We start from the raw sequence: 13,534 nt of genomic DNA, 5'->3' as shown, positions 1-13,534 counted from the left end.
ATCCACAACATTCGAATCAGCTAAATTTGTATTTTTTTTATATATTCAATAAATTGTTTTTACAAACATGATTTTTACATTTGCTAAGATTTAGGTTGAATTTCTCATGTCAAGTATGTATTTGATGGTTCTATGATTTTTTTTATATTATATTTCTAGATACAATTAGGCTAATTAATTGATAATTATGTTTTAAAAAATTGAATTTGGGCCTTTTAAAAAGGATAAAAAAAAAAAAGAAAAAAAAAAACCAATTCATTCCCTTTCCCTTTAAAAAGTTCGCGAGAATTCCATATTCAATCAATTTTGATTCAACAGTCGGCAAAAGGAAAGGATTTCAAACACCACAGTCCACAGCACCAATCAATGGCGAGATACTGCACAGAAATACAACAAAACCCCTGGCCTTTATATCACTTTTGCAAAAGGCGAGTCTTTGACTTTGAGTTTCTGTACATTTCTTTCCTGGATAATTTGAAAGAAAATCGTGGGAAGAATCGATGGTTGCTTTTCAGGACTATTACTGTTTCCTGAAATTGGCGTGCCATGGAGGATGGACCCAATCACACCCTAATCAATTCTATAAAATTGCTGATTGCTCCGTTAAAATGGAAAGTGGTATCACCTTTTGTCAACACGCATGTGTATCCATAATTTTGCATGTCTACTCCGACAATGTCCTTTCATTGAATACTCTCCTTACTAGCCATTATTTTTGACCCTATCATTTTTGGTCTCAATCTGTGTACTATCTGCTTGGAACCTCATTTCATTTTACTTCATGATGTAGAAACAACTATCATAAAATCACCCACTCCCAAGACCTAAAAGTATCATCATGTTGGGGGTCCTCGTAAAGAGAAAGGTTTTCAAAAACTATTTCATAGAATATATAATAATTCTATGCTTGAATAACTAATGATAACTCTGAAAGAATATGATAATAAAAAGCCCCAGGATGAACCAGTTCATCAGTCAAACATGTCTGTTCTTAGAAGACTCAGAAAGAAGATCATTATCAACAAATGGTAGAGGTTGTGGCCCACCCACTACATGATGACTTTCAAAAATCATCTCCTTCCTTTTGTTCCCTCATTTTCTGCTTAATGTCGGTACAAAAATCAGTATAATTTGTAGCGTTGTGCAGTCTACATGTACACAAAACTTCAATAAAAATCAAAGTGGTTGATATCCCAATGTGAAATACCGACTTGCTATATCATAACCATCAATGGTCGATTAATGTCGAGGTTTAAAACTAATGGTGAGTAGTGAGTACACCTTGGAAAAGAAGATAAAAAGTTAAAAAACTTACAGCTTTTCACCACCCTTCCCCATGCAACAGCTTCTACTGATGGACAATAAATGACCTAGTGGCTCACAGCAAATCTTGTAAGCCCCGTTCTGCACTGTTACAAAACAAATATTACAAAACTAAGGTACAGGTTCTGTCTCCCAAATCAAGTCAAAGTTTCAGAAAGAAAAAGAAGGCCTTGAGAACTTTTCAATTCTAATTTATAAATTTTTAAATCAAAGAAGGATGTTCTAGTCTTATATTGGGTGTTTGATTTTTTAATTTTTTAATATCTAATAAAAATAAAATATTAAAAAATAAATAATTTAATATTTAATACTATTGAATATTAAAGTTCTATTTAAAATTAAATAAAAAAAATAAATACCACGTTAATACTCCGATTCTGACCTAAGGTGCACATTAGAAAGAAGAAAGTGTGTAATAGGAATCAATGCAAAATGAAACCAGAAGAAGAGAACTGTACTTGAGGTGGTGTCCTAAATGTTTCACCAAAGAAATAGCCTCCTTCAAACACCAAAACCAACAGTGACTTAACTCCCACATTCCATCTAAGCCTTTGGTGTTTTCAAAGCCTAGATAACAGAACTTTGCATGCAACTATTTGCAACCCTCCAGTTGATAAGAAATCAAAGCCTACAATGCAACAAGGGTAGTAATTAGTATTGTCTTCAACAAGGAAACATTTTTCTAAATCAATACCATGAACTGATTTGGCATTGTTAAAAAGTGGGTAGGACGCAGCCAAATTCCCACAACACCCATTTAGCCATGTAATTACCCCATTTTGTCCATTGGTTTGTGCAAAACAAACTTGACAGACTTTTCTTTGATTTCTCTTCCTGTCTTCACTCCCAATTCCAAGCAACAATAGCTTAAACAAGACAAGACAAAACAATTACAGTTCGTTGTAGACTGTATTTGCTAGTAGAGGCCAGCAAAGAGTCAAAGAGAGAGAAGATGGCAAAATATATTTTCAAAAGAAAAAAGGGAAGACAAGGGAAGAAAAGGAAAGAAACCAGGGCTGCAAGTTTTGATGGGGCCATTTATCATTGATGAATGGACACTTCACGCAATGAAAAGACAGTAATTCTCTTAACACCCTTCTGTACTATGCAATAATGAGTAATTTTGCCCTTCCACTCCCCTAATAAATATTGCAAATACCACCCAAATTTTCACACAAGAGGCATCGCATCAAAACAGTTCAGAAATGCAAGCATCAAACATTCAGAAACCTTCATGCGTACGATCATAAACCATAAATAACCAGAGAGAGTGAATATACCTAAGAAGGAAAAATCGTTGAAAGATTGAGCTGCAAGACTTCAAAAAGATAGGCCCCCGCTCCCACCCTCCTTGCTTCCAAATCCTTGCTGTTAGGAATGTGTTAAAAATCTATTGAAGCAGTAAAATTGACCAAACCGAATTTTAAACTTGATTCAATTTGGTTTGGATTGAATAGATTCAATCTGATCAATTTTTATTTTTATTTATTCTATAATTTGGATTTTCTAAATATAACATTGAACTCAATCCACGTTTTTCACCTAAAAAGACTAAGTAAAAAATTATACGAATGTTTATAAGGTTACATTATTAATTTAATGCACATCTATCATATGAAATTTCATAGGACCCTGAATCGTATAACTCACATAAGCCCTTTAATAATAGTTATTCACGTCATTGGCTATATTAATATCATTTGAAATGAGTGGAAGTAATGTGATTTGAGCAGCCTGAAACAATATGTTATTATCGTATTATTAAAATTTTTTTGTGCACTCTCTTATATGATTTTGGGTTTTGGCCCAAGTTAACAAAAAAAAAAAAAAAAAAACCAAAAGAACGAAAATTTTTAGTTCGATTCTTCATGCATAAAAATCAATTGAAGTCATTCAATTTGATTTTAATGCTCAGAACCGAACTGACTGATCCGTGCACACCCCTACTTGTTGCTGTTGAGGTAACTGTGGTTGCTGTTGTTGAGGTTGTGTTTGGGTTGAAAGCAGCATCTGGGGCCTATGAAGCTCTTGTTGCTGTTCTTCAAGCTGATAAGAATTATCAAATGGACCCAAAGCCAGGGATGGTGAAATTGCAGCAGTCATCTGGTTGAAACTACTTGCACCAACCGTACCACCTGCGTCAAACCCACTGTTGAACCTAACAAGCAGTTGTTGTTGTTGTTGCTGCTGCTGCTGCTCATAAGTCCTCAACATCTCTTGTTGCTCTCTTGCTGCCACAGCTTCCGCTATTTGCTGAGCCTCAAGGATCTGCTGCTGATGCTGATACTGCTGCGTTTGGTGCGGCTCACGTATTACCAATTGCCTACCATGTGTTGGACCGGTGGGAAGACCCAACATTGGAGGCGTATTATAAGGAATCTGAGACGATGAGCAAGGATTACTCATGTGTTGTTGTGGCAAACAGCCGGCAGGTTGAGGAATAGGTAGCATCGCTGAGGGACCAATATATGCAGATAGTTCCTTTTTGGCAGTGAAAAGGTCATTCTGAACTTGCTTGAGTCTTTGTTGAAGAATTGAAATCAGACCGACGCAGCCATAGACGGGATCACGAAGACGAGCCTCCGCTTCATAAGCTAGGGAATTCACGGCATCTTCTCGATGGGCGGCATTTAGTTCGTTGAGTAGCTTTGAAACATTGCTTGCACCGAAGACCTTGTGGACATTAGCGAATTTTTGAGGCTGATCTGGTGGGAAATAGGGTGCGAATACACACTCTTGCGTACATTTCCGTCTGAGAAGCTTGCACGCCGCGCAAGGAGAATTAGATGATGACATTTCTACTCAACTGCAAAAATATGATCAAGAACAGGGAAAAAAAGACAGTATTCTATTAAGGAGCCATCAAAACGATGAATAGTTTGGCAGGCAAAAGTAGAGAAATAGATAAAAGAATTCTACATCCCTCCTCTTGCCAAGGGTTTCTGTAGAAAAATCATGAAAAAAAAAAAAAAAAGATCTAGAAAACTAGAAAGAGAAAAATAATGATTTAAACATATTATATTAAGGAGCCATCAAAACGATGAATAGCCAAGGTAACCTTGTTCAGCATTCTAGTTTGGAGAACCAAATCGCTATAAAAAGATTCAAATCTCCACATCAATATTTTCTTCTATTGAACCGACATTGTCGAGTCAAATACGAAATCTATAATCAAACAGTGGCTTCCAAGAAAAAGGATACTGAAGTCACTGTAATTTAAAAAAAAGGAAAAAAACAAAAAAAAAAAAAAAGGAGAAAGGAAGAGAGAAGAACCAACAGAAGAAGAAATGACTGTAAACTGATCATCAGAAATATGGCAAGAATTTTCAAACAATAAAAAGGTCTTCAAAACACAGTCGTTTAAACTCCTTAATAAGAAATTACTAGTAACGACGTTGCGTTGAAACTCACGCATCACCGTTATTTCCCTCTGTGAAACTCTTTCTATCTTTTTTTTTCTCTAACTTCATCTTTTTCAAATGCAACACACTAGGTACACGGATCTTTGAAGATCTAGTTTTTCTAATTGAGAATCAAATCTGCAAAATCTCCTTATTCACAACCATCACTCCTAACAATCTCGCCATCCAAACAGCAAGTTCTTTTATTATCCACCATAACTCTTATCATATTTTGATGATCAAAACCAGAAATACTAAAAGAAAGGATCATAAAGGTTGAAATCTCACCTCTGATATTCTTCGATTTCGTTTCAACTCCTCGATCAAAGTGTCAAACTCTTCTTTTGCAGTGTATAACATCTACAACAAAGCACCGATCGTGAGAAAACTAAGCGTGGACCTTTTTGTCGAAGATTCAACTATTCAAAATGGCCAAGCGTCCAACCTTTGCTTCATTCCAGAGAGGTTAGGTTTAGGGTTCGGGTGCAACAGCGAACGATCGGATTTGCAGAGAGAAAAAGAAAAATCTCCCATTATTATTTCAAGAAAATTAGAGAGAGAATATAAAAATAGAAAATTTAGTAATAATAACAGAAAGGTTAGGAGAAAAAGGGCCGAGAGCCTTCACAAGCGTGTCAAATATAACAAAGAACCCAGGGTGTGGCGTATCATGAACCGTTGAATATTTAGGAGTGATATAAACCGTTGGATTAATAATTGATTTTGTTATATATTTTGGAGCAATTTTGTTAAGGTCCTCTTATTCTGAACAAGTAAATGCATCTCTGAGTTACCACTTTGTCCCTGCGGTGTCTCGTGCTAATGTCAAACTCACCCTCTGCCGCCGTTGAAACTCTATTTTATTACTAAACTACCCCCTTTACTTTAAATTTTTTTTATGCACAACTTGATGAAGTATATTTCAAATGATGGATGCTGTGAATTCATCTTTTATTTATTGTAGGTCAATTAAAGGTGGGTGATGACAGCAATATGTTATTACCAAGATATAATAATTAGCTTGAAAAAGATATTATGGAAAATGTAATTTTATTTTAATATAAAAAATAGAAGAATTTATTCCTTTCAATTCTAACCAAAAAAAATTTAGAAAATTATAATATAATATAAATCAAAATTTTAATATGAAAGAAAATAAATAAAATTCAAATTTTCAAAGGATAAATAAGTGGTAATTTTGGGAAAGACAAATGGGTGAGGAGGTAATTAGACAATAGTGGTAGGTGGCACGAAATCAAGCGGCGCGTCAGACCCTAAAAAGAATCTGGACCATCTTGTTGAGAGTCTTGAGACGAGGGGCATTTGCGTAAAAGGCAGGGGCAGAGCACATTTGGCACATTGTTCCCGGATTGGCTAATTAAATGCTTCTACAACCTTCCATAACCGCGCACGAGTTCCCACACAAAGGGGGTGGTGGGAACGACCTGCTATTACCGGTCAGAAGAGGTACGAAGCCTCACTAGACACTAACACACAAACACAAGGGGAAGTCTCCCGTCACCTTCTGACCCGCCTGCCAACACTAGTTTTGATTGACCTGTTTGTGGAGGAGGTGCCTTTTTTCTCCATTCGCATCGAAGTGACAAAACCTTAAGCTGCCTCCCTCCCCCAACTGATGGAGCTACCCTCTTCAGCCGTCAGGTCTACCCCGCTACCGGTTACTCACGTCACTTCAAAATTTTCTCTCAATATTATATATGTTTTTTATGGACGTTGATTCAGAGGCTTATACACACCCAACTCTACAAGTCATCATGTGATACACGAACAAGAAAGAGTGGTTGGGGGGCCAGGGAGAGGACAACGTCAGTAGAAGTTGAAAATGGCGTAGGAGGGAGGAGGAGACAGTGGGATCTAGGAGGTGGAGGAGACAAAAGGAAGGTGGGATGCCTGATGCCTCCGCTGATCCTCTCTGACTGCGTCCAGTGTGTTGTTGAGCTATTGCGTGCGCAGAGATTCATCCTATTTAATGTGAACCACCCCCTCCCTCTGCTACATTTTCAGACTCACTGTTATTGTCTGAATGAGCTGAGTTCCGAAACGCCCCTTTCTTTGCTGATTTTCTTTAATTCATCGGGTGCCCCACCGGGTCACACCGGGTTACTTGGTCATTTCGGGGCATTTCCCAGATTCTTGACTGCTTTTAATTTATTACAACATTTAATAGGCAGTGTTACTTTTTGGACGGTATGAGGGAAAAACATAGCCATTGAATATCGGTGCTGTTCAAGTTAAGATGTTGCTTCACTTTCAGAATTGCATTAAATGATCTAATTTCGTGGTGCAAATTATGGCCAGTCAAATCTTTAGAGCCTTTTGGTTTTGGGAGCTCACTTTAACCCTGTCCTAAAACCATAGGACCATGAGGTTAAAAAAGGCACCTGGTTACGTGTTGGGAGAAGAGTTGGTGAGGCGCCAGGTGGCTGTACATCAGCGCATGCAGATAATAAACCATTTTGGTCACGATCGCTGCCTCTTATTTCATTCACTAGCTTTGACTTTTCACATTTTGGGGGGCAAGTTTATCACGTGCATGAGCAATAAAACAAACACAGCTTTATTTATTTACTAATAATTTAATAAAGTGGACACGAATATTCTTACATTTCACCGTCATTCAATTTTCAACCTCTCCCCATCTCCCCTTCCTTTCAACGCTCTTTTCGTTTCCATAGCGGCCCTTTTCCAATTCCACCCTTCCCACACTGGTATTCGGATTTGTCATGCACCCTTTTTACAACGTTTGTAGTCCATTCAGTGAAAATCGATTCAAGTCAATAATTTCGAGTACTTAATCTTGAAAAATAAAACCTTCCCATGAAATCAGAAAGAAAAGTTGTACAAATTCCCCCGCTGTTTGGGTTCAAACCCTCGTGAAGCACATGAAAAGAAATAAGAATTTCCAACCGTTTGACTTATAGTACATGAGACCAAAAGCCTCCTAAAAATGTCGTTCAAGAAAATGATGGCAATTTGAAAAATTTCTTCCAAGGGCCACACAAGTGAGCGGTCTTAATTTCACAGGGAAAATCATAGTACATAATTGAATTTACCGTAAAAAATACCCATGGCGTGTGAAAAGAAGTGGCTTATATAAGCTATTTTGTCCACAAGATCGGTAATGCGTGCAGACAAAAGGCATTTTCTGATTACATTTACACCAAAACGCAAAATGCCAAAATCAACTGCTATTATTCTGTTTGGTTTAGAGAAGTCAGCACCAGAGGATTTGGTGTCCCTATTTGCATATCCTTCCAAATGCTTTTGCTCTTATCTTTACACACCCATCACTTTTTATACAAGCTAATTAAATAACCACATTTTATGTGCTAGTCCAAAAAGGAAACAATAATGGCTTATGATGATGACTTTTTTAAATAAATAAATAAATATTAAAAGAAAAAAGATGTGTCTGATACTGTACACCTCTTGAATGCCTTCAATTGGAGTACAACCTATCTTAACCTCTTCATCCTAAAATCACTTCTCTTACTACAATTTTTAAGATTGAATTGCTTGTTAAAACAAGCAAGAGAAAAATAATCTGCAACCTTGAAGACAAATTACAAACCATGTTCCTGCTCGTCTCTCTGCCGACTCATTCAACAAATCTAATGATAATATCATGCTTCAATCAAATCCGATTCCACAGTCGGTAAAAGAAAAGGGTGGGCTTTCAAGATTCACAGCTTGAAAAAAGCCGAGTCTTTGACTTGGTGCTTCTCTTCATGCCGTAATTTCCTTGAGAATTTTGAAACAGAAATCGTGGGAACGTTCCTTTTCAGGACCAGACCTGGTTCCTGAAATTGGCGTGCTATGGCCATGGACATTAGACCCCAATTACACCCCACTTCTTATTTATACACTACTGCTCCTGGGGCATTGCTCTGATGGCTCTACTAAAATGAAAAGTTGTGTCACCTTTTGTCAACATGGGTATCTATAATTTTGCATCTTGACTCTGACGTTGTCCTCCATCGGATGCTCTCTTTTTCAGCCATTATTTTTGACACTACCCTTTTTTTTATTTTATCCTAATCTTGTTTTCTGTATACATGGAGATTGGAAAAAGATTTCATGTTGTTTTCACAAATGCTGGAGTCTTTGTGAAGAGAGGTTGGGGTTTTCAAACCCTAGCCGGCCAAAAGTAGCCCGCTTTGGCTGGAAATTGTTTATCATTTGAAGAAAATTTCTATTATCATGTTTTAATTAATATATTCATTTGGACTCTTTTAACTTTTAAGTTTCAACCCAACTTGTTTCAAATTCGAATTTTCTAGCTGATCATGGGCTTGTTCACATACCACCGACCTAACCCAATGCCCAAGTACATAATAGTGGGCCCAATAGGCTTTTATTTGTTTTACATGGGTTTTTGGGTGCAAACAGCCTCGCTCGTCCCATCCAAGCCCAATCCCTCAAGCCCAAAATGATGCCTCCACGAGCCTTAAACCCAAAATCGCAAAACCCTCCTAAAATCTGGACGCAAAACACATTTGCAGCGAACGATAATGTCGACGTGGTGGGGCGCCGCCGCCGGCCGCCTGAGAACGGCGGTATCGAACCCTAGGTCATTGTATCTCTCATCATCACCTCCAGCTTCTGCGTACCACACGATCCAAGCCATTTCTAGAGAGTTCACCGGAAGCAAAGTCTCCGCTAGAGACAGAGCGCAAGGTCGAATCCCGGCCGTCGTGTTTGCCCAACAACTCCTTACCGGAGGCAATATCAATGGCAGATCGGTGTCCAGGAAGCGTCTCCTGACCACTGAGAGGAAGCAGATTCAGGCCATACTCAAGTCCGTAGAACCGGAGTTCATTTGCTCTACGACGTTTCCGCTCCAGATCCGTGCCGGGTCCGGATCCTCGGTTCTCCTTGAATCTGGTACAGTACTTCCTCTCAAGGTGAGTATTGATTTATCTTTTCCATGAGCGTGTCGAAACTGATTTTATTTTGATTAAATTTCATGGTTTGGTTTATGTGGGTTTGCAGATTCATAGGGATGAAGCAACAGGAAAGGTTTTGAACCTAGTGTTTGCTTGGGCTGATGAGGGCTCGGAGTTGAAGGTTGATGTGCCCCTTGTTTTCAAAGGAGAAGACGTCTGTCCTGGTCTCAAGAAAGGTTGGTTCTTTGCTTTTCTGGTTCTTCCTCCTGTGACTCCTGTCTTTGTTTATGGGTCTGTGGGTGTGTATGTGGTAGTGATGTTTGTCCTTTTTTTCCCCTCAATGTTGTATCATTTCCTTATAAGTTAACCTAAACTGGAAATGGTGAATTTTAGTGCTTTGTAGTAATGCTTGTACAATTGAGGAGTGAGGCTTCATAGTCTTTGCTTGATGGTTAAAACATTGATACAAGAATTAGGTGTGGCAATTTGTGTTGGTGTGTTGTTCATGTCATGTAAAACCTTAGGTATTCTACCACATTGCTCAACCCGAGTCCCACGTGAATAATAATCATGTCAAAAACATAAACTCAAATACTATCTAATTATTAAATAAGTGATACATGGTGCAACCTATTTAATAACCAGGTTTTCCTATTGAATAATGTGTTTGAGTTAAATCTTGTATATATCTATATGATTAATGTGTCAACTGTTTATAACTTAATTGATGTATTTATTTAAAAGCAAATTTAAAATAAGTTAAATGGTTTAAAAGTATAATTAGGTTAATAGAAGTATTATTAAATGGGTCAATTTGGGTTAAATTTGTGTAATTCAGGTTGACCCAAAAATTACCTATTTATTAAACAAATTATGTAGGTTGACATGAATTTGACCCAAACCCATTTATGTTCAACCCAAATCCACGAAAAGCGTGTTGGGTTAGTGTTGTGTTGTGTTGGCGAATCATATTAAACTTTGCCACCCCTACGAAAAATCTAGGTCATCTCAACCATGAAATTTCAATAGTAAATGGGCTTAGAAGCTTGACCTGTCGAGGGAGCTTCTGTAGTTCTGAACTTTTGTTCTTTCAATTGAAGAGAGATTCTTAGGTTCTATTTTTCCTTAAGGAAAATTTAGATCCTAAACTGGTATTGGAAACTTCCCACTCAAGGATGTTGTGGTAATTTAATGTGAGATATTTTTCTGTTAACACTGCACCACTTTTCTTCAAAATGGTAGAGAATGAGTCCAATTTTTTGGTTTTAGGATTTCATTTTCTGTGAAATAGGATGGCATACCAGTCTTATACAAAACTTTTATGTAGGCTCTTCGGTTACTCACTTCTTTTCCTGATTTCTTAAGTCACTAGAAACAAAATCAAATCATGGGCTAGGTTTAGTTAAGCTAAGATTTCTTTGGGCCAAATGAAAGTTGTGAGAGCAACTACATCGAACAGCCATGGAGTTATTTTAGATTGCAGAATCTGATTATAGCCTTACAAGAAACAACATATTTATACATGTCCATATGTTTAGTTTCAGTGATTTGGGTTATGCTAGTTTAGATGTATATGGATTATATTGTTCCCAGAGAATATCAAGAAAGCCTTTATTTTATCATTCCTTACACTGTGATTGATGTTTAGCTGCTTATGATATCGGTTTTTTATAATTGTTTGGCATTTTGATAAATTATAATATATTATCTAAGTTTAGAACCATGTAGGCCAAATATTCAGTTTGATATTAGTGATGTTATTTGGCCACTTTATATCACTCTTGAAGGCTTTGGATGTTATCTCTTACCACTGCCATTCTAACAGTGGGGTGCAGGCTTAATGTAATCAGTTTTTTGATAAGCTTGGCCCTAGATCTCTTGACTCCTGGAATTTTGATAAATGGAAAGTAAAGTTTGATGAGGCATTTGGATGCCAGGGTCTCTTTTAGATATTCTATGGTAGAACAGTGCTTGGACCTTGTTTTGAGGTCCTGAGTTTTAGGGCTTGGGAGTTGGAAGCTATTATTATTATTATTTCCCTTATGATAGTCTAGGGATACTCATTTGTTTGATTTGATGATTTGAAAGGATATTGTTTCAAAGGTGCTGAAAGCCTGGAACACTATAGATGTTTGAACTTGCAAAATTCTGTAACCAGATCGGGAAAATTTTGAAAAGATATTTAGAGAAGTGTAGTTTATTGGCCTGCAGGATTTTTTTTGCACTAAAGTAAATTAGTTCTGTGATGAAGAGTTTGTGATTTTGTCACTGCCACAATTTTTAGGATTTTCTTAATCTCATCTGTTGTAAACAGAACCAATCGGTGATTAACCTCATTTCAGGCTCCTTCTCATTTTGGTGTTTACTATAGACATATTTGCAAAGTGGTTAAAAATACTCATAGAACTTAGTTTGTTGAATTCATTTTTTATGAGGTCTTACAATGCTTTCTAATGAAATTGGTAATAAAACTCGGCTTCTGGAGATCTTGTTCATTTTCCTCTGTCACATCTTGTCCTTATTGACCTTTGATTCTGTTGTCACATGTGTCGCTAAATAGTACAAGTGATTTCTATCAGACTAGATATCTCACCTTATCAATACATGTTTTTGTCATTAGTAGCAAAAAGCAAAGGGCACCACCACCTAGTCCCCACTCAACACTTAGACATACTAAATCCATTGCATGTTGGCTGATTACTTTTGTAACGATTCTGATACACTAACTACCATACTATATGCCAAAACAGGGGGCTACCTGAACAGGATAAGGCCTAGTTTGAAATTCCTTTGCCCGGCCGAACACATCCCTTCAAAAATTGAGGTAGATGTGAGCAACCTAGATATTGGGGATAGAATACTCATGCATGATGTGGAGGTTCACCCTTCATTAAAGCTTTTAAGCAAGAACGAGACGATGCCGGTTTGTAAGATCGTGGCAGCAAAGTTAGAGAGAGCAGAATCTGGAGAGGTATAGAACACTGAAGTAGACAGTATGGGGCATTTGGAATTCACATTGGCTCAACACAAGGGCAAGCGGTCAGAGAATAAGTTTTGCTTGCTGTTAGGGTGGTAGCTGAATTTGTGCTTGTAGAAACCCATGTGGATAACACATTCTGAATTGTTCTGGAAAATTTGTTTTTACTGTTTCTTCTAATTCAACTGCTTCTTTCCTCTTCATCCTGTTCAGTTTCTGTTGCTGCCCCACTGCGGATAATTTTGATTCTGAGGTTCTTGAGCTTTACTGATTACTTTGTAATTTGGTTGAATCCATATAATAGTAGTCCCAATCGGAGGTTGGGAATGGTTTTATACCATTTCAAGTTTTGGTACCAAGGAATGGATATAATTTTTATCTGATTTAATTTTATCATTTCTCATCATTTTCATTCTTTTCCCTAACCAACCACCACAACATATTTAAGTGAAGTACAAAATGTAAAAAGAAATGGTTGTTCCAAGACGGTCGGCACTCTTACGTTTGACCGAGGATTTGACCATTCCTCGGTTATTACAAAAACAGTTTTATAAGAATTTGTTTTAAAAATTTGTTTTTTCATAATAATTATATATGGGGTTTTTAGCTTAGATAAATAATTAAAAACAAAACACTATTTAAATTTGAAATATATATATACTAATGGTTTTTTTTTATATTTTTAATATTTGTAATATTTGCATTTCTTTTATAGGTCTTATAAGCTCTTTTATAGAATTTTATTTCATTTTTTATTTTCAATATTTTAATAAACAATTTTCACTTTTCTTAAGAAAAATTTGAAAATTGTGTTTTCATTTTTTTATTTTTTATTTTTACATTTTTTGAGTTAAATTTTCCAGAAAATAAAAAATATCATTCAACATATATTTTTATTATAATTTCTATGCTTTAAATGAGAATGG

The 13,534-nt window shown here is 36.7% G+C and overlaps 2 protein-coding genes across 6 annotated transcripts; one reads left to right on the top strand and one right to left on the bottom strand.

The window, feature by feature from the left end:
* Positions 1-958: 958 nt before the first annotated feature.
* LOC117917849 (LOB domain-containing protein 36) lies at positions 959-5,307 on the bottom strand. Of its 5 annotated transcripts, none has more exons than XM_034834278.1 (6): positions 5,013-5,307; positions 3,271-4,129; positions 2,604-2,691; positions 2,097-2,189; positions 1,782-1,951; positions 959-1,409 (listed from the first exon to the last, which is right to left on the bottom strand). In XM_034834278.1, exons 2-3 carry the CDS (start codon positions 4,117-4,119, stop codon positions 2,644-2,646), a joined length of 897 nt encoding a protein of 298 aa, XP_034690169.1. In that variant the 5' UTR covers positions 4,120-4,129; positions 5,013-5,307; the 3' UTR covers positions 959-1,409; positions 1,782-1,951; positions 2,097-2,189; positions 2,604-2,643. The 5 variants fall into 5 exon arrangements, with proteins under 5 accessions (XP_034690169.1, XP_034690170.1, XP_034690173.1 ...); XM_034834279.1 differs by lacking the exon at positions 2,097-2,189 and having other exon boundaries at positions 959-1,148; positions 1,316-1,409; XM_034834282.1 differs by lacking the exon at positions 2,097-2,189 and having other exon boundaries at positions 959-1,099; positions 1,316-1,409.
* Positions 5,308-9,218: 3,911 nt separating this feature from the next.
* On the top strand, positions 9,219-12,958 carry LOC117917302 (50S ribosomal protein L25). The gene is made up of 3 exons (XM_034833529.1): positions 9,219-9,649; positions 9,738-9,867; positions 12,382-12,958. Exons 1-3 carry the CDS (start codon positions 9,257-9,259, stop codon positions 12,606-12,608), a joined length of 750 nt encoding a protein of 249 aa, XP_034689420.1. The 5' UTR covers positions 9,219-9,256; the 3' UTR covers positions 12,609-12,958.
* The last annotated feature ends 576 nt before the right edge of the window (positions 12,959-13,534 follow it).

Source organism: Vitis riparia, chromosome 7 (genome assembly GCF_004353265.1).
Source record: "Vitis riparia cultivar Riparia Gloire de Montpellier isolate 1030 chromosome 7, EGFV_Vit.rip_1.0, whole genome shotgun sequence".
Lineage (NCBI taxonomy): Eukaryota > Viridiplantae > Streptophyta > Magnoliopsida > Vitales > Vitaceae > Vitis > Vitis riparia.
The sequence above is the reverse complement of the archived record's forward strand: the minus strand, read 5'-3'. Positions and strand labels throughout refer to the sequence as shown.